The sequence below is a fragment of the Alligator sinensis genome, unplaced genomic scaffold (genome assembly GCF_000455745.1).
Source record: "Alligator sinensis unplaced genomic scaffold, ASM45574v1 scaffold840_1, whole genome shotgun sequence".
Taxonomy (NCBI): Eukaryota; Metazoa; Chordata; order Crocodylia; family Alligatoridae; genus Alligator; species Alligator sinensis.
Genome location: NW_005842643.1, coordinates 266394 through 291401, shown reverse-complemented (window position 1 = coordinate 291401; position 25008 = coordinate 266394). Strand labels below are relative to the sequence as shown.

Genomic DNA, 25008 nt, shown 5'->3' with positions numbered 1-25008 from the left:
GCGGCGCCCAGAATTGCACGCAGTACTCCAACTGCGGTCTGACCAGCGCCCGATAGAGGGGAAGTATCACCTCCTTGGACCTATTTGTCATGCATCTGTTGATGCACGATAAAGTGCCATTGGCTTTTTTGATGGCTTCGTCACACTGCCGACTCATGTTCATCTTGGAGTCCACTAGGACTCCAAGATCCCTTTCCACTTCCGTGCCACCCAGCAGGTCATTTCCTAGGCTGTAGGTGTGCTGGACATTTTTCCTCCCTAGGTGCAGCACTTTGCATTTCTCCTTGTTGAACTGCATTCTGTTGTTTTCTGCCCACTTGTCCAACCTGTCCAGATCTGCTTGCAGCTGTTCCCTGCCCTCCGGCTTGTCCACATCTCCCCATAGCTTTGTGTCATCTGCAAACTTGGACAGAGTACATTTCACTCCCTCGTCCAAGTCACTGATGAAGACATTAAAGAGTATCGGTCCAAGGACCGAGCCCTGCGGGACCCCACTGCCCACACCCTTCCAGGTCGAAACCGACCCATCTACCACGACTCTCTGGGTGCGACCCTCCAGCCAATTCGCCACCCACCGGACTGTGTATTCATCCAAGTCACAGCCTCTTAACTTGTTCACCAGTATGGGGTGGGATACCGTATTGAAGGCCTTCCTGAAGTCTAAGTATACGACATCTACCCCTCCTCCTGTGTCCAGGTGTTTCGTAACCTGGTCATAAAAAGAGACTAGCTTGGTCAGGCACGATCTGCCTGCCACGAACCCGTGCTGGTTTCCCCTCAGCGTAATTTGTCCTGCCGGGCTCTCACAAATGTGAGCCTTGATAATTTTTTCAAAGACTTTGCCAAGTCTTTGATGAGCTGCCAATGGGTGGAGCGGTCCCTGAGCTGCGGGGAGAGGCTAGTGCTTCTTTCTGCAGCAGCGGTGGTGTCTCCCAGGCTGTACCCATCCACAGGCACCTGGCCCGGGTGCTCCTGGGAAGCACCAGCCAGCCCCCCCCACCCCCCGCTTCCCCCGCAGCCATGGAGGGAAGCACCAGGGCCCCACACAGCTCAGGCAGGCAGGTAGGCTCTGGAGAGAGAAAAAAAAAGGATCAGGCTCACAGCTTTTTTTTTCTCCCCCTTCAGTGGGTCCTGCCTGGACGGGCTGCCTGCACAGCCCCTGAGCTGCACAGGGCCTGGTGCTTCCCTCTGCAGCTGTAAGGTGGCAAACTAAAGCACGTTGGACATGTTTTATTTTGCTGTGTCCCAAAGTCATTTAATGCACAAGACGCTGCTGACAGCGTAAACAGCTGTATCATTAAAGCGGTGCAAAAGGGCATTTAAGCCACTTTAAAGGTTAATTTTCTGGTGTGTACAAAGGCCTCTGGAGCCCAAATATGGCATACCACAGAAGTCATCTGCTCAGTATGGCTTTGGGAAACGGTTAAAGGGATACTTCCCATAATGGCATTAGGGTATTGAAGAAGAAGTTTTCTTGTGGTGGAGACTGGCTGCTAAAATCCTTTTTGGAATAGTTATTTAATGCTGCTTGCATGTTGTTGTGTGCCAAGGTGCCTTGAGCTTTGCAAAGGAGTCTCAATTATTTAAATGAAAATAGAATTATCCATCCCATGTACTCATTGTAGGAAGTAGAGAGGACAGAGGGGAGAGAACACATTCTGCTTGACATGGGGGCAGCTGATGGGAAAGGGAAATCCACATCCTGGGAGAAAATAAATTAACTTATCTGATCCACCCAATTGCAATACATTCCATCCAAAAGCATGATCATTAAGACTTTTTTGTTAATAGTGCTCTCCTTGTAGCTTTGAAGCAGAACACCTGCTGCATTAAAGTAACTGTTTCACCTGCAGCACTGGGATCCATCAGGGTAGCCATGATATCCTTTACTAGCAGTTTCAGTTCATGAGCCCTTGGAGGTTTAGGAGGACTGGTGCCCTGAGGGAGAGTTCCTACGTTCTGTACATTCTGTGAAAATGAAGCAAGACAAGAGATGATGTAAAATGCTACTGGATGTGTCACATGCTCACAACCACCATGTTAAATTATTAAAAAAGCAAACAAAAATCCTGGAGTGTAGCATTAGCTATTCATATGAGTTGTGTATTCCAAAATCTTCTGTGCCAATGGTTATGCAATTTTATACGTTTCCCATATTAGACTTATTCACTGAGTCATGAATGCCTTTTTTCTTGAGATCAAAATATTAACAAAAAAAGGAGCTGGAAAAATGCCTGTACTCACCTGTACCTCCTTTATGTCTGTAGGCTTTGTACTCAAAACTACTGATGGAGAAACTGAAATAAATAGATTCTCCAAAATATCTCTGAGAACAGATATTGCACATGTCCCAGGCATCTGACCCTAGTAAGGAAGAAAAAAATTTTTGCTTCTAATTAATCAGGAGAAGCAATATTAAATACAGAAATTCATTTGATAGCTGAGCATGCAGTCTACTCTAATATCAGAGTATGCTTTGTCATAAGAAGGTCTACTGCCAACAACCAAACATGGTGAGCAATTATTTAGTCACTTGATAAATAAAAAACAACGCATGAGAGAGAGAGACCAAAAATATGCGGTATAAAAGTCAAATGCAGTACTGACATACAGAAAGGGTAGAGTCCTTACCAACATCAAAATGGAATCTCAATGATTTCACACTCTATAACACTGGACTATCTCACTGGTACATATTAAACAGACAGAAGAAAAAAGACGAAGCATATTATCAGATAGTGTCAATCAGCACAGCTCCACAGACTTAAATGAAATGGTGCTGATTTACAATAGCTGGGAAGCAGTGCCTCGCAGTCAACACAGACCAATCAGTAGGGTGAAACTTAAGACTCTCTCAATCTTAACCGTGTAATCACATCTTGAGTTTTTACCTGGCGACATGTTAATGCAATTAATGGTGAGATAAAACAAAGAACAATCCACAAAGTTACTACACAAAAAGTGTGGCCAGGCTGGAGCTCACAGCCCTGAAGTATACCCCCACGGCTGGGAGCCCTGAGAGCTGATCTGGGCTCCCAGCCTGGGGACACACCATGTGCTCCTCTGGCTGGGAGTCCCAAGCTGGGCTGGATAAACTAAGCCCAGATCAGCTGACAGAGGTTCCAGCCCTGGAAGCTTACTACTTGCTGGTGCATGGAGAGCCTGGGATTGTGATCCCAGACTCCCTCTTCACTAGCAATAAGCTGTATTGGGATCTGATGCTGGATCCCACAATCATGTCTCCTGCCATGCACATGTGGCATAGCAGGAAGCATGACTGTGAGGATCTCACCTCACATCCTATCAGGCCTTCAGCTGCACATCTGACAGGCCTTATAAATATAGGCTGCTCAAGTCAGGAAACTGAGGCTATTATTCTTATTCATTTTGCTTATCCACAAAATTCTTTCTAAATGCATTTTACAGCAACATCCATTTATCCTTGATCCTTAATGTTACAGGCATCAAAGTTCATTGCCAAATGTTGTTTATGGAGGTAGCTTTACCAGATTGGTGCATTTTTATATAAAAATAAACTGCAGCAAGTTGTTTTCTGTTGGTCTGGTATAAAGTTTACTGCTGGAGCTGATCAGTGACAACATGCTATTCAAAATTTATTTTTCTTTGATATTTGCAATTGGACAGGGCTTTTAAAATTAAATTATTGCATAGAAGCAAAAATTGGAGGGAAAGTGTTCCAGGCAGAATTTAGGTAAGGCTCAACTTCCATTCCTTCGAGATGGATAGCAAAATATACGGACAGGCTGGTGCAGTGCTTCCACAACAGAGAACTCTTCTATGTATTTCTAATAAGCCCCCAATATCCTAAATATCGTATCCCAAGAAACAGATACTGGGCTATATGGAGCTGTGAACTGCCAGTATAGCATTTCTTATGTTCTAAAAGAAGAGCATGCTGTTACTGTCCAAAACTTCTAAAGAAAGGGAGCCATCTTACAGGATCTTATACAACAGAGCTGTCCAACTGGTGGCCCACGGACCACATGCAGCCCCCAAAGGGTTAGCATGTGGCCTCCAGGCTCCTGGCCAGCCACCACCCCTTTCCTCCCCCTACCTCACTATTGCTCCTGCTGTGGAAACTGGGTTCTACAGGCTTACCCTCCCTCCTCCAGTTTTTACATCCTGCTCCAGCTCCTGGGGACAAGGTAGCAGAGCAGGAGAGGGCAGAGTGCCAAAGCTGCATGCAAGTGGGAGAGGACCAGGGGCTGCTGGGACTGCACATACAGCAGTCAGGTAGCTCATAGTTCATACAATAAAGGAAGAGATTAGGGCTTCTTGTACTGCAGGTGGGTGGCATGTGTGGTCAGGAGAGAAAGGGGAAGGAGGGTTTGCTCAGGCAGCAAGGGGGAGCCAGGCTTCCTGTACTATGCTTGTTTGCGGGGGGAAGAGTGCATGCTAGGCTGCCTTCACAATTAGGGACAAGCGGGGGGAGGCTGTCCACATCTTAAGTGACCCCCAGGTCTATGGACTGCATCTTGTGCAGCCCCCAGATGACAGCCTGCATGGCGTGTGGGCCACAGGTGACCAGAAGTTGGACAGCCCTCTTATACATTATAAACATATACATAAATATATATATGCGTTCAGTACACCCAATTATTAGTCACTGGAAGCCATACTCTAAACCATTGGGGGCCAAACTTTTTGGCAAGCATGACATAAGCTAGTCCTGAAACCTCTCCACGTATCACTCCAATCCCTTCCTTCTGCCCAAACTGCTGCTCTGCTTTCTGCTTCCTGCCTCGTACTCCCTGCCTGACTTCTCACTCTGCCCTATATACTGCTGTGCTGCCTGTCTCTTCCTTGATCCACTACGTGCTACACACAGAGGTCGCCCATGCCACTTGTGGCACAGGTTGTCCTTCCTGCCCTAAAACATTTATTTCTACCAGAGCACAGCATATGCCATGTACTCAATTCAGATGATCCACATGATTTAGGTGGTTAAACAGACCCTGTTGTAAAACCCAAGCTATTTTAACAGGTTATTGGAAGAATCAGTCCCCATACTTTGGGCATCCAAATGGCATCCAAACGAACACCCAACTTTGGGAGACCCTGAGCTCCTGCTGCAACACAGTGACCACATGCTGTTAACTCTAAGAACTTGGAAAAGGAATGCCCTATGCATCACAAACCTGAGCTCTTCCCTGTTCTAGAAAGTGAGGCAAATAAATCATCATTACAGGTCTACCTGAATTCAAAGTCACAGTGCTTTCCTAACCTTTGAACTCTGACGGTTTATTAGGTAAGCCTGAAAAATTCCAACTGGAAATGTCCATAAATCCTATTTTGCTACCCATTGTACAGGGCTGTCCTTTGAATACATGCAGGCATTGTTGACAGAATTAACTAACTGTATGTCATACATACAGACGTGCCTCCTATAACAAGTTTAGGCATCAGGAAAATGAGAAAAAAATAAGGTGGGCAAGTTGCATGACACTGTGCTCCAAAATATCCAAAGGACTATTACAACTCAATTTCCATATTGTCCATTTGGGCATTGTCACCATCCTTTGCACAACAAGGAGGTGTATAGTTAAGTCTTGGTTACAGCCTGTTGAAAACTTCCACTGGGTTTTCAGTTTTGTTTTTTAACAAGACTTTTCTGGGAAAGGGGGTATAAAAAGCAATTTGCTTTGAAGAAAAATAAATATTTTTGAAATCTGGAGAATTCCAGGAAACACTAATTTTGGTAACAAGTAAGTTTGCCAACTATCATTAGCTTATTTTTCAGATATTTTTCTCATGCCTGGTTGAAGCAGTTTGCTTAAAGCTTAAACAAAAACCTCACCACATAAGAAATGCCAGCCCAGTAGAGTACTCCATCTTTTTATTCGTCTAGGAAATATGACACATCATAACCAGAAGGAGATATAACTACATCCTCCTTACCACCAAACAACTTCAAAGTAAACAGACTATTCCCACTTTTCTCTCAGCATAATCTGCATAAAATGAACTGTTTCAAACAGGAGATTTTACCACACCTTCAACTCTCCTATGAAATATGAACTTTCATTTCTACCTAGGAAAACTTTTACAATTTTTTCTTCTACGCCTGAAAAAGGGAGCTTGTGCCTGAAAGTTTGCAAATAACGATTTTTTTTTGTTGTTGCAAAAATCTAGTTGGTCTAATAAAACATATCACCTCCACCTTAAGTTCTGATTCCTTAAACAAAAACCTGCACACACATTAACATTTAGAGCTGAATTTTGAATGTGAAACACATACTAATCATGAGGAAAAAAAGTAAAAAAAAATTAAAAATCTATAAACAGAGGTGTCTCAAAGATTATATTCCACTTGCTTGCTGACTTCTTCCACTTATTGTTACCAAGTTATGAATACAAGCAATAGAGAAATAGGAAAGACCTGGTCATCAGCCAGAATTAAAACCTTGCCTACCTACCCTCCTGATCCAATAAAAGAATATTGGAAAGCACCTAAGAATTTTACAAGGAAGTCTATTTTAGCAGCTTTTCAAGACAAGCTGCTACTCAACAGCCAATCGAGAACAGCTCCCAGGGTAGATTCCACTTCAGATTAATTAGGGTATTTCCAAAGTGAAGCAACTATTCAAGAATGAAGTGATTTATTCTAAAATACCAACCAGGCTGGGAATTCTTCTGGAATATCCTAACAATGAATTATTCTGCAACAACAGCTCCTCTACCCCATTTTCTTGTGGAAAATTCTCCCTATGTAGACAAGTTCTCTTTCTTGCCTTCTGCATTTTTCAGACTTCCCTCCTATTCTTGCCTGTGATAAAATACTCTCTCTTTGATAACTCAAGGGTTTTTCTCTGCTCAAGTCTCCTCCTCACTACAGCTCTAAATCCAAAACAAGTTAACATGCAACCTCCACCCCAAATCTCTCTCCCTCTGCCCACACACATGTGCATACACCACATATTAGCCCCTATCTCTCTTTAAATATAAGCTTTCATTCAATCCTCCAAACACATGAAACATTAAAACCATAGCCAAGTTACTTCCAAAAATCCATAGATTTCATCTTGGGAATGCAAGACTTGTATGCAAGCAAGATCTTCAGTTCTTCAGAGTCAGACTGGAAAGTACTTTCTTTAAAGAAAAGAAAGTGAGGTGGGGAGGGTATGGAAATAGCATCCTTAAAATACAGGACGCTGAAACAATTTCCAAGTGTACACTGTTTACAGGTTTCAACATATTGGTATTTCCCTTCCAACATTAATACAAATCAAATATACACCATCAGATTATATAACTATAAAACCTATAGTTACTCTAATTAAGGTTTTGTCTGTTTGTTTTTTAAACCCAAGCACAGCACAGCAGATTCTGATGGCTCTCAATACCTGGTAGTCAGTCTTCTAAAAAACCCAGAGTTTTGAATACCACTGGCCACAATTACTGTGTCAGAACCATTATGATCTGTCAATATGCACTTAGCAACCATTTTATACATGGATAACTGACCATAACTTCTTGGAATGGTATCATTTAGGCTGTTGCACATACACAGTAAATCTACATTTAAAGAAGTCTTCTGAAGTGTGTTTTGTTTTACATTTATGTACAAATCTATGAAAAAACTGGGTTTTCCCTAGGTCACTAGTCAGTTAGTACATCTCCTCAGAAACAGTTTGGAACTGGACTAAAGCTTAAACACATAAGACACTGCACACCATACAGGCACCCCCTTACTGAAACAGGTGTAACAGGCCATAAAAAGGTACAACTCCCTAGTCTGGGAAGCATGAGGGTGAGGATTAATGAATGGTTCCAAATACGTTCACAAATCAGAAAGCGTGAACCAACTGCACACATAAAGGGAACTGCAGAAGGCCAAGGTATTTAGATTCTTTCGTACAAATAAAAATATGCCAAAGTCAACACTGTTTCAAAAAAACACTGCCATCCTCCAGTACCAGCCTAGATGGTGCAGGGCCTTACATTTTTCAAATGAATTTGGGAAGCTGTAGTAATATCTTAAATCAGAGTCATTTTATATAAAATTAAGAAAAATCAAAGTATGTCAGAATGAATCCAAAGATACAGCAAAAGGTTTCTTTCTCAGACTGTGTCTAATTTATCTCAACCAAGCTTTAATGCTTAGGCATCTTTGCAGGGGGCTAGGTGCATAGAAAATTCATAACTTAACCTAAAAGATTTTGTTGAAGAAACCAACAGAAACTTATTGACTGACCTCCTGCACTGCTTTTGGGTGGATTTCAATATTCGTTTCTGGGGCATTAATGAAGGACCACACAACTTCAATGTCTTCCCCTTTCTCTTTCATGCAGAGTTCCAGCTGTTGAAATGACATAGGTTATTTTTATTTTTTAAAAGTCTTACAAATAGTTTGCCTTCCACAGAAAAGCACTAGATCAACCTCATCACTGATGTAAGCAGCTACAGTTCCACAGCGGTCAGTGATGCCAACTTTACATTTAACTCTTAAGTTATAGTATTCTGAGAAAATAGAAAGCGTTGTTTCAGCTTTTAGTGTGTAATCTGGTTATGGATCAAAAATATAAGATTTATAGACCAAAATGTTTAGTATCAGTCTACAAATATATAAATACAATGTTCTTTACCTACATCGCTCTCCCTGGAAGTTTATACAACTAGTTGGGACACATGAATCTTTTTAAGATAAGAATATAAATGTCTTTGTGACAATGAGATTCAAATTCACTATCTTGCTGGACCACACTATGACAAGTAAAATAAATGAAAAAAAGAGGTCCAATTACTTTCAAATCTTAGAGAGGAGGAGAGAGGGGGGAAAGACAAAGATTTAAAACAAAGCACTTTACCTGCAAATGAAGTGGAGACAGTTTCACACTGTACAACTGACATTCTGTGGTAGCGTGTGAACTCTGAGACACGCTGACAAAAAATTGAATAGAATCTCCCACTACATCACAAGAAATCACCTGGGGAAAAAAAGAAAAAGAAATATGGCCTTCTTCAGATGGTTTCTTGAAAGTAAGGGTAAAATGGTTTAAAAATAGTCTACTCTGTGTAGGCAGAGCAATTAAAGAGTTCAGGAATTCCTAACCTTGGTACATAGCACTTAGAAAAGCCTTCATTTTAGCAAATTCATTTAATAAGCCCTAATTAATTGAGAAATACCCCTCATTGTATATGAAGGCAGACTTAAGTGCCTGAATGTCACATCTACACTCTTAGCATGAGCACGAGCATGCATGTGCTTCTTGCAGTGTTTCAAACCCCTTTGAGATGCCGCAAGATACATGTGCGGGAACAAAAAACCATTCCCCGTGCTGCAAATATGCAGCGTGGGGGAAAAATTTGACACCTGGATATCCAGGTATCTAAACATAACAAAAAAGCGGAGCAGGGCACAGTCCCAGACCGTGCACTGAGGCAACCAAAAGCTTGGTCCTCCACAGAGTGCCAGAGTGTCTCTATGGCTGCCTCTTTCCCCAGTACTGCTGCAGTGACCTGGACCTGGGCCCTGTGCCAGGTAAGTAGGGGGTGGAGAGGGGGCTGGAGGAGGGGATAGGGGAGTATTGAGGGGCCCTGCCTGGCCCCAGCCCCCAGCCCCCCACTTCCCCAACTCCCCCATCTCTCCCCTGGCTTCTCCCTCCTTCCCCCAGCTCCCCACTTGCTTTCCTGCCCGGCCCCACCCCCCCGCACAGCCCACACTCACCTGCATTCCCCCACATCTCTCCACACCCACCCCCACACACATACCCTGTCCCACCCCACTTCTGCAAACTCCACATCCCCCCCATAACATACCCATTGTATGACACAAAATCCAAAAGCAAACATCAAAACATATAGATATTTAGAATTTATTTTATTACGTTGACAGGGACACTGGTAGGCTTCCAAACTGCTTTAATATTGAAAATACAGCAATAAAACATTGCCCAACTGATATTTCTCTCCCTCATTATATATGTAAATATATATATATAGTGGTCTTTTATTCTACTTGTGGAAGAGCATGGATTTGGGGGAATTTAAAAAGTGATTTTGGGGATGCTGCTTCAGCAGTCCATCTGGCACAAGGGGTAGTGTCCCCAGATACCAAGTGGCTGGGCCTCAGAAGCTCCTCAGGGCATGAAGCCTTAAGCTGCTGGCCAGGGCAGTTTTTTATACTGCTGGGGCCAGTACAGGTGCTGGCCCCAGCCTCTAGCTCAGGAGTGGGAGGCCATTCTATCCGGCCCATGGGGCCCCTAAAAAAATGTAGAAAATTAATATTTCTCTGCCCTTGGTTCCTGTCAAATATGCAGTAGGATCCAGGGGAAGCCCTGCAGGCTCCAACAACAGCGGGTCCGCCTGGCCCCGCCCCCCAGCCGGAAGCCCCAGCCCTGGCTTCTGGGCTGGGAGCACATGGCTGCCCCAGCACGGGAAGCTCAAGTAAGCGGGGGGGACCTTGGGCAAGGAAGGAGCGGGCTGTCTGGAGCAGGTACAGCCAGCCCCAGGCAAGCTGCAAGCAGCTGCAGCGTGGGGTGCCAGGCATGGGGCAGGGAGGGGCAGCTTTCTCCACCCCGCCCCCCCACCCATGCGCTCAGCACCACTTTGTAACCTGGCACCACTGCCAGGCTGGCAGTGGGGCAGGTTACAAGCTGGTGCTGAGCATGGGGAAAAGTGGCCCCTTGCCCACCCCATGGCCAGCACCCTGCGCTGCAGCCACTTGCAGCCCACATGAGGATGCTTGTGCCTGCACCAGACAGCCCCGCATGGGCTGCGAGTGCCTGCAGCGCGGGGCGCTGGCCATGGGGCAGGCGAGAGGCCACTTTTCCCCATGCTCAGAATCAGCTTCTTCCCTGCTGGAGAGCTGTGTGCTGCCCCCCACCTGTACCGTGGGGCTGGGGGGCACTGGGTGTGAGCGTGCAGGGAGCCAGTGGGAGCACAGGGCCTGCAGCGGTGTCCCGGGGCCAGTGCCGGTGGGGACCAGAGAAGGGTGGCAGGAGTGCGGGGTCCCAGCCAGCAGGGGCTCTATGGAGCCGGGCCAACTCCCTCCTCCCTGCTGGTGCAGCCCAGCCCGGCTCCACAGACCCCTGCTGGCCTGTGCCCTGCTCTGGGCCCCACCAGAGCTGACCCTGGGACACTGGTCCCAAGACATTGGGATTTTGGTCCCAAGATGGTGACCAGGGGTGGGGCACCTGTCAAGGGGCGGGGCTACCCATGCGGCCCTTGACAGCCTGCCAAAACTGGGTAAGTGGCCCTCCGCTCAAAATAATTGCCCACCCCTGCTCTAGCTCCCCCTGGCAGCAGATCCAGGAGGAGCTGGGCAGGGTTATTTTGCTCCAAGTGGCACAATTTGTCCCACAGCGAAGTGTATGTCTGGGCATTTGCACTGAGGCAAAAAGCCTCAGCTCAAATTTGTGCCACTTCTATTTGAGCTGCTGAAAGCGCATGTACCTGCATGTGCGGACATGCCCTTAAACTGCAAAAGATTAAGAATTTGAGATTGAAATTTTAAATCAGTGTGTCCTCTGAAAGCTTGGGGTGAGAGGGTAAGGGGAGCTCATTTCCTGAGCATTGAATTCTCATTTCTTACTTCCATTATTTTCACATAACTGATTATTTGTACAAGGTAATACACATAATTCTATAATAAAAAACACAGTTTAAAATGAAGACTCCAAAACCCCAATCTGGTGCTCAGTTTCTTTTTCTCTTTCAGCTTCAGCCCACAGCACCTTTCTTTCCTTTGATTTGAAAACCTGTTGGTATTATTATTCTTAAAGTCTAATAATATTAAGACACCCCTTTCAAAATCTAAGAACTTTTTTTTAATTAAAAAGGTCCTCCCTTCTTTAGGGTACTTTATCTGTATGTGAACACACACACATAACCCAGCCAAGCCCATTTAATCTTGAGCCAACAGAGTAACACCTACCCCAGTGCCTGCTCCATCTTTTCCTTTTACCTTGTCTCAAAGAGAACTATACCATAATAGCCAATATTTGTACAACTAGTTTAGAAACACAAAATATAGCATGCTAATGTGGTTATTTCCCAGTGACAATCCGCTAGCAATCCTATCCCCTGCTACCAGTTGAAAGAGTGAAAGAGAGTAACAAAATAAGTTAATTACAAGCTCCATCAGAAAAAAAGAGAGACACTCCAGGTTTGCTAGTGGAAAGTGATATAATATCCTTGCTCACCAAGGGGCACCTTATTTCAGAAGTATTCCAGTTGAAGTCAATGGATGACTCATGAAAGTAAAGCACCCCTGAGCAACATAACATGTAAAGCATTCTGGCATAAAATTAGCCAAATGTGTTTTCATTTAAGAGAAAGTAAGAAATAAAGGAAAATTAAAGCCCAAATGCCCCCTCATTTGTTTTTTGGGTTTTTTTGAGCTGTTTCTTTCAGATGCCTAGCAGAAATTTCTCCTTATTTTAAATAGACCATTCTAATTCTACTCACTTTTAAACAGACCAAGTCCTGCTCCCTGCCATCCTGTGAGTTCATAAATAGGCAGTAGGGCTGTGTGAAGCTTCGGTCCCTGATTTGATTCAGCAGAGATTTGGCCCATTTCAGTGGCCGAATCTCCGAATCAAATCAGAGGGACCGAAGCTTCACACAGCCCTACTGCCTATTTATGAACTTACAGGATGGCAGGGAGCAGGACTTGGCTAAGCAAAATCTTTGATGGATAGGTAGAAGGTGGCTGCTTGCATAAAGAATCCATATTTTGCTAACAAAACTGAACAAAAAGTTTGTGCATCTCAATGTTAGCGACATACAAAAATTCCCTTTCTTTAACTCCCCAACTCATTCACTGGTCCTGAAGTAAGAAGCACATAAAAATATACACTTTCTGTAATAGTGAAAGGAAACTCTTAATGATAGTTGTAAGTCTAACAATTTGAGCGGTTATTTATGAAATTTTTTCCATGTAAAACAAGTCCAAAATTTCAGAAACTTACAATTATTTTACTTTCCTTCTCCACTCACTAGCTGGTTTCCACTAGCTACCTCAGCTTCTCTTTCCTTCCTTGTACCTCCCAAGAGAGCTACAACATTGCAGTTATTTTTTCTCCCTGCACAATTGGCAACACGCAGTTAACTGCAAATGCAATTAAAAGTATTTGTTTCCTTTCACATTTCCTATGTTGGTTTCCCTCAAATTACATTTTATGTACACGTACTGTAAAAAAAATCACCCATTTCACATGTTAATTTAAACATTTTCTTACCACTCAAGATCCTAATACTGCCTAAATAAGTGGGTGCCTTCCCATAATTTTAGTAGGAGGAGAGTTTTTAAGAATGATTTCAGGGTGAGTAACTTGACTTAGCGTATTACAAGCACTAGTTGATTTCTTTGAAAGTGCCACCATATAGCAGACTTTCAAGCCCACATTCACCCTTGATTAAGCTGTCTAACAGTCTAAGCAGGGCTGCCTAACTCGTGGCTCATGGGCTGCATGTGGACCCAGAAGGGCTTGCATGGAACCCATGGCTCTTGCCCAGCTGCCACTCCTTCCCCCTACCCCACCATGGCTCCTGCTACAGCATCCAGATTCATCAGACTCCCCCTCCCTCCTCCAGCTTGTATTTCCTGACCTGCTCCTGGTAGCCAGCGCAGCACAGCAACAGGGGTGGGGTGCCCAAACTGCATATGGGCAGGGCTGCAGCAGGGTTGCCCATGCTGTGTGCGCAGTGGGAAAGGGGGTTGAGCTATTCACTCAGCATGCAACAATGGAAGAAGCAGGGCTGCCTGCATTACAAGTGGCACATGTGGCCCTGAGGGGAAAGGATGCTACACTGCCAAAGCCAAGCTGCTATTGCTGTGTGCACTGTGGGCAGTGCGGGGTGTCACAACCCAATGATTTTAGTGCCTCGGCACGATGGAATTTTCCCGCCACATGAGAGTCTCTGTGCACAGCAAAAGTTTTCTGCTGCAACAGAAACCCCGGGTGAAAGAGAGTCCCCGCCATTCGCATGCAAATTTGTGTCCCACTATTGGCCAGTTCTAAATTATTCCTACATGGTGGCTAGTGATTGGCTTGCTAGCCGTATAAAATTCTGTGCGACTTCTGCCCAAGTCGGAGAACTTTGAGCACGCTGCAGAGTGCCTTTAAAGATTCCTGACTTGCAGCTGAGCTGATCGATAGCCTGATCACCTATCGATTCTTTTCCCCGTCACCGAGCGCAATCCTTCGACGTACCCTTTTCCCTGCCGGCCTGACTCGTGTACGGATTCGCTGGCCTGAGCCTTGCCAGCTGGAGCAACTCGTGTAGTTGTTTAAGCGACCGGACCACCTGCGTCGTGACTACTAGCGGCGTAAGTAAAGCTTTTCGCAACCAATACGCTTTGTCTGCCTCTCCATTCACCAGCCCGCCCAAACGACCGAGCAATTTATATATCACCTCAAGTCGGCTCCAGCCGTCTGAGACACGGGGGTGACAGCTGCATGGTGAAGGAGAGCCCAGTGCAGGGGGGGCACCGACAACTCCAGGGACTGTAGTCTGCATGGTGTATAGCTCCCAGCTGCCCAGAAGTTGGACAGCTCTGATATAAACAATAGGTTAAAAGTAAAAATTCCTTTCAAGATACAGTCCACAAAAGGAAAAAGAAAAGAACATGATGTTGAAAAGCCAGAAAATTAAAGCCAAGGTTAAATTTAAAATAAACCCAAACATCTGACAATGTTAATTCATAGTCTGGGTGCCTGAAATATCTTTACTCTGTTTCTGGAGGACTGAGAGAGAGCGAGCACTCTTAATTCTCCAGAGCAGTTTCAGTAACTAGACAGTTTTACCCCTGACTCATGGATTCAGCCTAAAACTTTACTGTAGAAAAGTCTGTTTGGGGAAAATGTAATTCATATCTTAAAATAGTAAAAACAATAATAAACAAAAATGCCATGGGACCTACAAGAAGCTGTGTACAGCTGTAGGCCTCTGCCTTGGTTAGAAATGCCTAGGCAGTAACTTCTTGGCAAACTGCAGGAGGCTCCTGTCCATGCCCCTGCCTTTATTACAAAAAGTGCTGAAAAATCTCTTCCAATAAATTCCCTCCTGATATTCCCCAGCCACAGGGGAGGCAAACCCCACTTACCAATGAGGATCCACATCCTGCATACCAGCTTATTGAATGATTTCATAGATTTCATAGACATTAGGGCTGGAAGGGACCTCGGAAGATCATTGAGTCCAGCCCCCTGCCCGAAAGGCAGGAAGTCAGCTGGGGTCATAGGATCCCAGCAAGATAAGCATCCAATTTACTCTTAAAGGTGTTCAATGTAGGTGCTTGAACCACCTCCGATGGCAGGCTGTTCCAGACCTTGGGGGCTCGGGCAGTAAAGAAATTCTTCCTTATGTCCAGCCTGAAACAGTCTTGCAGTAGTTTATAACCGTTTGACCTCGTCATCCCTTGGGGCGCTCTGGTGAACAGACGTTCCCCCAGATACTGGTGGTCACCCCTGATAAACTTATAGGTGGCCATCAGATCACCCCTGAGCCTGCGCTTTTCCAGGCTAAAGAGCCCCATGGCTCTCAGCCTCTCTTCATAAGGTCTGCTTTCCTGACCTCTGATCATGCGCATTGGCTCTTCTTTGGACTCTCTCAAGTTTCTCACAAGTTTGGGGCAAAGCATCCACACCAGAAGACAGGAGGGTGATCCAGGCTGACCTGGACATTTGGGCATTGTGGAGCCCCAAACTGGACGCAGTACTCCAGCTGCGGCCTCACCAAGGCCGAGTACAAGGGGAGAATGATGTCCCGGGATTTGCTTGAAAAGCATCTATGGATGCAAGCCAGTGTTTTGGTCACTTTACTAGCTGCAGCATCGCATTGCAGGCTCATGCTCATCTTGTGGTCAATGATGACCCCCAAGTCTCTTTCTTCCGTAGTGCTAGCCAGTGTAGCACTGCTGAGCCTATATGGATGCTGCAGGTTTTTCCTCCCAAGGTGGAGAACCTTGCATTTTTCAGTGTTAAACACCATCAGGTTCTTGTCCGCCCATTTGCTGAGCCTGTCCAGGTCAGCCTGGATTGCCCTCCTGTCCTCTGGTGTGGATGCTTTGCCCCAAAGTTTGGTGTCATCGGCGAACTTGGCCAGTCCACTTCTGACTCCAATGTCCACATCATTAACGAAGATGTTGAACAATATGGGTCCAAGGACAGAGCCTTGGGGGACCCCACTGGTCACAGGGCACCATGACAATTGACTTCTGTCAATTACCACCCTCTGGATCTGACCACGGAGCCAATTTCCCAGCCAGCGGATCGTGGCGGACCCAAGGCCACAATTGGCCAGTTTCGCTAAGAGGTGATCATGGGATACCAGATCAAAGGCTTTTTTGAAGTCAAGATATATGATGTCAGTCTCTTCTCCCTTGTCCAGGTGATAGGTCACAAAGGAATGACACAAAGGTAATCAGAGAAAACTGCATTTGTCCTCTCTCCCTTCCTCCCTCGGTTACCCAGACATAGCTCTTTTACCCTCAAGGCTGATTTTAGTCTAAGCAAGAGCAAATAAATTAGATGCCATCAGAATGATATAGTCAACCTGCATGAGTGGAGACACAGATTGATTGGGCTGTTCATTGCTCAGAACTGTTCTGTTCCTCATGACTTATTGGTTAAAACATAAAAGTTCAAAAGCGTTCATGTCACAACCAGTCAGATTTGAAATAAACCCAACTACTTTTGTCTGCATTCCCCTCCTGCAGGCAAATTATGGAAACTACAGAAGCTCACACAGTAAGCTGACGTTAGCCAACATGGGTACCTACAGGCATGCTGGGATACTCCAAGTGGGTCACTTCCTAATCCAGAAACACTATAGCCCAGAGTTTCGCAATCTAGCGCTGGGGTCTGGATTCAGCCCTCAGAGTCTCTGGACCCAGTGGTAAGGGGTTCTAACCACACCAAGCTGCAGTTGGTACCCAGGGCTTTGCTCATGCTATGCCATGGTCAAGTGAAATGGGCTCTGGCCAAAGGAAGAAGCAGTGATGGCAGTCAGGACCCCATGCCCTCCTGTCTCTGACCCAAGTTGGGACTTTTCATTCCCACCCATCAGAAAACCTTTCCATCTCCTGCTATAGCCACATCCACACAGCACCACAGGTAGGGTCATGAGGGCTGCTGAGTGAAATGGCTCATCATCTCCTTCCGTAGTAATTACCAAGCTTGCAACACAAGATACACAGAATAGTCTACAGAACAAAGCCATTGACCATCACAGACAATGAATCGTAAGATATAATCAAGAGATATGAAAAAAAAACTGTTTCCTGTGGTCTTCCAAAGCAGAAAAGATCTTATTCTCACACTTGCATTGAGAAATGGAAGTAGCTACATTTCTTCACAAGTGTTATCAATTTCGCTTTGCTGTATTTGACACGTTAGCAAATCTGCTAGCAAGAAATGTAATATGAAGTGGCACTTTCTGACACTGCATAAATAGTCCAATAATTTTCATGAAGAGTGCCACTTTGGAAAGGATACACCTTTCAATTAGGTGCATGCTTCACGTCCACATTTCTAAGTTGGACCGTATACAGTAAAAATACTGAAATCCAAATTTAGGTCATCTTAGATTCATTACACACTGGACTAAAAAAAAAAAAAAGTTTAAGAATATGTAATGACAGAGTTCATACAAGAGATGGCCAGAAAGCAAACAAATAAAGGGGGAAAAATACCCAACCTGTTTTTGTAATTCAAGTTACAATAATGTAGTCTATGTAACATCATAGAAAGTTATGTTAGTATGAAAAACACTAGCATAGTTAAACTCCTAATTACTGGTATTATAAAGGCTTCATCCTAAACTGAAATTAAAACTTGCTCATGCTCAAGCAAATGTTTATGGGTAATTATCGTTGAGCATTCATTAAGTCCTACCAAAACAGAATGCTCCGTTGACTGGATAACATTAGCACTATGCACAAGCGAGGTTGGAGTGACATGTGGGGTTGAACCAGCAGACTAGACTGCAGACCAGATTCCGTGAAGATGGATAAGTTGAACACCGCTGGACTATCATTTTAAAAATAATGTATTCATTCTGTTAAGAATATGCTTTCTAGCTGCCTCTGGAAATATGTGAGGTTTCTATAGTGTTCAGGGCTCTGCTGCCTGTCTTCTCCATGTTTCAGGTAAGTTTTTTGGTTTTTAAAAACTTTTTGCCCCTGGCCCTCCATCTTCTTCATGTTTTCAGGCAATTTCTAGCCAAATCGCAGTTTTCCGGGGCTTTGTGGGAGATGCTACATTTTGGGCTTTCCCCCAAAATCCCCTGAAGTCCGAATTACAGTGGTCCCTAAGAATAAGGAACTGGCTGAAGAGAGACAGCAAAGGGTAGTGTTGGAAGGAGAACCTACTGGGTTGAAGGCAAGTTATTAGCAAGTTCCTCAAGAAGTCTTAGGACAAATCTTATTTAATGTTTTCATAAATTTAATTTACACAAAAGTTAGGACTTGCCAATGAAGCTGAGGACACAAAGTTGAGAAGTATCATTAAGAGAAGGGTAAAAGTATTCTACAGGAGAAACTGGATGCCTGAATAGAAATAGGATGAAAAATCAGCAGCACAGAGTACAAGGTTAAATACCTGAGTATGGATACAGATTTCTGCTATAAAGAGGTAGGTGCCTATCATTTAGAATTGACAGAAGAGGAAAATGACTAGCACCTGGGTCTCCTATGAAAAAAAACTCCACAAATTCTGTTCTAGAAATGTCTCTCAGATGCATCCTACAATTGAGAGGAAAGCATTAATGCTGTTTTGGAAGTCACTGAATACAGCTCTGATCATGTTCTTCAATGATTAACTGAGATTGGAACAAGTGAGCAGAGAAGGTCTGCTATTAATAAAGATCAAGAGAAAAGAGAGCCTCTCTTACATGATAAGTCAAAAAAGAACAGAGCTTATTTAGGCAAAGCTAGGAAGGGATAAAATTGTTCTCTAGCTCTCTCCCTCCTTGGTGTTTATCTGCTTAGTGTATTGACAGGGAGTAATGTCACAAAAACAAATGGGTATAAAATTACTAAGTTTAAGTCTCAGGAGACACTATTGAGGCAGGGACGGCCCTAACTAACAAGCTCCAAGAAGAAAGGTGATGGAAATAAAAAAACTGTTTGAAGGAAGAGACTACTAGTGAAAAAGCATGGTTAACCATTTGCGAGCTGAGTAATAACCTGAACAAAGCAAGTAAAACCACAACACTGCAGCCAATCAAGGGGCTCACCGGCTTCTGCTCAACACTAAATTTATTTGCACAAACAGGGTAAAATATGGATGAGATGGCATACTGATCTGGAGAAAAATCATTTTAGCACACTATCTATACACAAGAGATGAACTTGATGCCAGAATAAGTCACTTGAAGAATGGCAAAGCAGCTGGACTTGATGACATATGCACGGAGCGGAGCAAGCACTCTAGTCCCACTACCAAGTTATAGATATTACACCTTTTTAACAATTGCTCATCAACCCTTAGGATACCTAAGTTATAGCAACAAGCCTGCGTAATAGATGTGTTAAAGCAAGGGAAGGATGTCTCTGGCCCAGAGAACTTTAGGCCAGTGTCACTTCTTTGCCAGCTTTATAAACTTTACAAATGCCTTATTCTCAATCTCCTTTCACTTAATATTGAACAACATCTAATACCAGAACAAGCCAGATTTAGACCAGGCATTGGCCAAATACTAAACATCATCCAGCATACAGAAGATGGATTCAAGAAAGAGATGGTAACAGGTGCTCTGTTTGTAGACATATCAATAGCATATAACACAGTCAGCCACTGAAATTTGCTTGCCAGAGTCCACAAATTGACACACAACTACCACCTAGTGCAGCTCATTCAATCTCTTTTGAAGAGTAAACTTTTTTACGTAGAACTGTGCAGGAAATGGAGCTGCTGGAGACAACAATGAAATGGCCTCCCACAGGGCGGCCTGCTAGCACCAATCCTTTTTAACATATATACCAATGACCAACCCATACTGAATAATACATGGAGCTTCATATATGCTGATGATCTATACATCATGTCACAGGAGAAGGACCGTGTCACTGTTAAGAACACACCGACATATGCACTAACCTCTCAGATTACTACAATAAGAATCAGCTTTGTACCAACTCAACCAAGATGTAAGCCACAGCTCACCTACGCCACAGAGAAGCCAAGCAGAAATTAAACATCATCTGGGATGGAATCCCACTGACTAATCACTCGAACCCTGTGTACTTGGGAGGTTACACTGGAATGAACACTTATCTTTAAAGCACATGTAGAGAAAACAAAAGGGAAAGTCAGCACCTGACCTGCAGCAATGTTTTGAAAGTTGGTCACCTCAATGCGGGAGTGAAGCTAGCTACATTACAAACCACTACTTTTGCCTTGTGTTACTCGACTGCAGAGTATGCATGTCCAGTATGGGAAAGATCAGTTCAGGCCCAGAAACTAGACACAGTTCTAATTGACAGCTGCCATGAAAAAACAGGATGTTTAAAGCCAAGACCAAAGGATAGCCTGTACTTAGCAGCTGGCATTGCACCACCTGATATCAGAAAAAAGGTAGTGAGCAGAAAAGAAAGATCAGGGCAGATGGAAGACTCCAGGCATCCACTCTATGGTCACACAGAAGTAACTAAATGATTAAAGCGTGGAAGAGTTTTGTTAACACTGTTGTACCACTGGACACAACTGCTGACAGGACTTGACTGAGGTTATGGAAAGGAAGATTACACACAATCTAGTGCTCTGAAATGGGCCCAGAACCCCAGAATGGCTTTCCCAAAGGGGCTGATGTAGACTGGCCAACATGGCGATGCCTGAATTGTCCCTTCCACACCTTTATTCTTATGTTTGCATGAATCTGACAACAGGTGAAATTTTTCTCAATAATAAACTCTTGAGGAGACTACAGGTTAAGATGATGGGACTGATATAAATGGCCTCAAACCTATCTTAAGCCTGATCAAAAAGAGATTGAAAGAGCTGAATCCCTATATTAGTGCGAGCTCAAGCGCCCAACTCTTGGTGGCTTTTGGCTCTTCAAAGAACTGCCAGAGCCAACTGGTTCAATTAGGCCTTTCTAAGCAGGCTGCATAGCTTATCTGATGATAACACCTCTCTCCTACTACTGCCCATAATAAAGCCTCTCTTTCTCTCTGCCACTTCCCTTTGGAAGATTCATAATGCAAACTGTTCAATAGTCCTTTGATATTTATTTTATCTAGCATTACAACATGGTCACTCTTAGGAAATCATTAGCTGTTGTATAATTAATGAACTCAGAACAGCTGATTATTTGAGGATATTTTTAAAAAGTATGCAAAGTTAAAGTTTTGGAGAAAAAATGGGAGAATTGTATTTTAAGGTTGTTGTATTTTAAAGGTTGTTGTATGCTGTATTTTAAAAGTTACTAGAAAGATTCTGAAAGTTTGCTCTTGCCAAATTTGTGTGCCAGTTTCTAGACCACCGGATTACTTTACAGAATGGATGATCTTAATGGAGCTACAGACAAAATGAAATAAAACAATGCAAATAAATACTTACTACTTACAAGCAGAACAGCTGTATTCTATATATGTAGATCCTATCCAAACTATAATTAGTAACTGGCCTGAGTTTTGTCATCTTAGCTATTTAGAAATGAAATGATCCAATCTTTACCCATCCTGGGAAATGCACCAGTTTCTTAGATTTTAAGCTCTTCAAAGCTGGTGAAGTATGTTGGTATACATTTACACTGAGCATGATACAGTGGGGCTCACAGCCCAAATGGGTCCTCAAAGAACTACTATAGCACTGTTACTCTGGCTAGTTCTCAGATAGCACTTCAGAAGGAAATAGGATGCTTTGGAAGACTTGTATGCTGCTTGTTCTATGCTGCTTAAGTAGCACATCCTACTGCACAAAGATCTAAGGCAGGGGTTGTCAACTGGGGGGTACGTGTACCCCCCAGGGATACTTAGAAAGGTTGTAGGGGGTACATGTGGACAGGTGCGCAGTGACGGTGTCTCCCTCGATGCATTCCCACTATTTGGCTCTTACCCAGGGGAGGGGGAGGAGTGTGCTGGGCGCCGCCAAACCCACATAGCACACCGCAGAGCTTCCCCCCCACCTCAGCTCGCTCTCCTCCACCACCCTCCTGGAGAGCAGCGAGGGTCTGAATGACAGGGAGGGGAGAAAGGTAGGGAGTGTGCTTCTGTGCCTGATCCCAGGAGCAAGTGGCACCTCTCTGTGGGCTGCATGGGTGCTGCCCAGCTGGCACCCACTGCCCTGCGCTGCTGCCACCACTTTCCCATGATTGGTCACACGGGCTGCTGATGGGTGGCACATGACTGGCCAGGCACGAGGCCTGTCAGCAGCCTGCAGAGTGGGGCTGGCCATGGGAAAGCAGCGTGGGAGCGACAGCAGCACCACAAGATGGTGCGTGGTGGTCACAGTGGTGACGGCAGCAGTTGGGCTGCGCTGAGCTCGGGCCAGGCGGTGGCTGAGCTGGGAGGACATTGGGGGGGCTACAGTGAATTCTGGAGTGACTGCAGCCCCTCCCATAGCTCCGCTCCCAGCTCTGCCACTGTCACCGCCTGCCCTGAGCACAGCCTGGTCTGGCCTCCCAGTGGAAAGAGCTTGGCACTGCCCCAGCCCCAGCCCGCCCCACGAGCAGATCCGGGGACACGTGCCCCCCCGCGCCCTCCAGACGAGCCACTTGCACATCCATCATGAGCCTGTCCCACCCCAGCTGTGCAACGCCTGCCCCAGTTCCACTCCTTCCCTCACTGTGGGGGCCTCAATCTGCAGCCACACCCTCTTAAAAACAAGAAAAAAATATAAGCGGGTACAGGAGTTGAAACTGTGTCATCTTTCTTGGCCAATACTGATAGCCGATTATTAACCAACCATATTGGCTGATACCGGTCCAATAGCCAATTTACAGGAATGCAGCTGGGCAGCATGGAGAGCAGCACCCTGCAGGTAAGTCTGTGGAGGGGAAGGGGTGTGGGGGAGGGGAGGGAAGGGGCTGGCGGGAAGCAGATGTTGGTCCCCACAGTGAGGGAGGGAGTGGGGTAGGGGCAGGTGCTACCCAACCAAGGCAGTGAATGGGACCAGGGGCCAGGAGCGGGACAGAGCCATGGGCGATTCATATAGGGGGTGCAAGGCAGGTGCGGGGAGGGAGTGTGGCTCCCTGCTGCTGCGTGCACCACTGGAGGCGGTATAGTGGGGCATGTGCCCATCTGGATTTGTGCACAGAGTGGATGCAGGTGGTGGGCTCAGGGCCAGGGGCGGCCCCAGCCTCTTCCCAATGTGGGGGGTGGGCCAGGGCTGGGCTCAGAGCAGGTTGGGTGTGGCTGCACAGGGCGGGTAGATAGCGACAGTGCTGAGAGACGTGGCTAAGACAAATTTTGGGGTAGCTATAATTTTGGGGTAGCCTCCAAGCCCACCTTTAAAGTACCCCAAGCGAGGGGCCTTAGCCCCCCCATAGCCACACTCCCAGCACTGCTGCCGCCTGCCTGCCCCACACAGCTGAGCCCGCCCTGCTCATGCCTGCACTGAACCCAGCCCTGTCTCAGCCACTCCACCAGGGAGATGCTTCCGCCACCCCTGACCCTGAGCCCACAGTTGGCAGTCCACATCCACCCCGCGCACAAATCCAGGGGAACACATGCCCCCCCCCCACCGAGGCTGATGATGCCCATGCCTCCCCTGGGGGTGCGTGGCTTCACCCTGCTCCCAGCCCCGGGGTCCCATTCACTGCCTTCATTGGGCAGTGCCTGCCCCTGCCCCACTCCCTCCCTCACCATGGGGGCCTTGGTCTGCCCCCCCACACCCCTTCCCTCCCCCATGCCCCTTCCCCTCCACAGACTTACCTGCAGGGTGCTACTCTCCACACTGCCCAGCCACATTCCTGGCCACGTGCATGGAGGCTGTGTGCATGCACAAGGTGTCCAGGGGCCCTGGCCAGAAGGCATATTATATTCAGCAGTGACATTAGCAGCTACACTGGCCAAAAAAAGCCGGTAGCTGATAAAGTTAATTTTCCTTTTATCAGTGCTGGTCCGATATGTGACCAATATATCAGTGCACCTCTACTAAGGATACACATACAGGTGTGCAGCATGCTTCAGAAGATTTATTCATAGCTTTGTTATATGCTGCATGCTTACTGTCCTCCCATCCTCAATCTTCTGTTGTATCCACTTGTTACATTTTGTTATAATCTCAAATTGTGAGCTCTCTGGTGCAAGAAATGTATTTTAAGAAACTTGTAAAGCACATGGCATAAGGAAGGTTGTAAATATAAATAATTTAATAATTTATTTAAATTATAAATAATTAAAGCATGCTAAAACAGATACAGAAAGATAGCCATGTGCTAGCTGAAGCCATGAGCAAGGGCAAAGTGCTCTTAGTTGCCTGGGTGTTGATAAACATGTAGCGTGTAGTTACAAAGCAAGGTTTAGAACCCGCAGACCAGTAACACATTATAGACTTCAATTAAAAGTTGCAGTGTGAATGGGCCTGAAATTTCAGTTATGTAGCACTTCCAGTAATATATTTACACAGGCAGACCAGTTCCATGTGTATAAAAGTACATGGGGGCTAGTCATTAGTCCATGAATTTGTGATAGATACTCCTTGGCTTGGCAAGTCACATGCAACAGAGGAACTCCCAGAAATGGTAAGAGAAAACAAACAAAGAAAAGAAAGCATTTAGGACAGGGGTAGGCAATGTTTTTTGGCTGGAGAGCCGAAAAAACCCACAATGCCTACCTTGCAAGGTCCCGGAGTGCTGGCATACCAGAAAAACAGAACAAGGGAAGGGGATACATGGCAGGATGCCCTGCTTGTGCCCTTTGCCCCTTACCCAAAGCCCCTGCCCCCCAGCACTGCTGACCCTTGCCCCCCACCCAAAGCCCCTGCCCCCTAGCCCTGCTCATGCCCCTTGCCCCTTACCCAAAGCCCCTGCCCCCAGCCCTGCTCATGCCCCTCACCCAAAACCCCTGCCCCCCCCCAGTCCTGGCTCCGTGGCCAC

The 25008-nt window shown here is 45.5% G+C and overlaps 1 protein-coding gene across 1 annotated transcript in view; it reads right to left on the bottom strand.

Annotated features, from left to right (window-relative positions):
* C2CD2 (C2 calcium dependent domain containing 2) overlaps positions 1-25008 on the bottom strand; it is a 69942-nt gene that overhangs the window by 34661 nt on the left and 10273 nt on the right. Inside the window, exons 5-8 of the mRNA XM_014524646.2 lie at positions 8829-8948; positions 8216-8320; positions 2245-2364; positions 1848-1968 (exon numbers count right to left, since the gene is read on the bottom strand). Coding sequence (XP_014380132.2) covers positions 1848-1968; positions 2245-2364; positions 8216-8320; positions 8829-8948 — 466 coding nt within the window. The remainder of the gene's footprint in view (positions 1-1847; positions 1969-2244; positions 2365-8215; positions 8321-8828; positions 8949-25008) is intronic.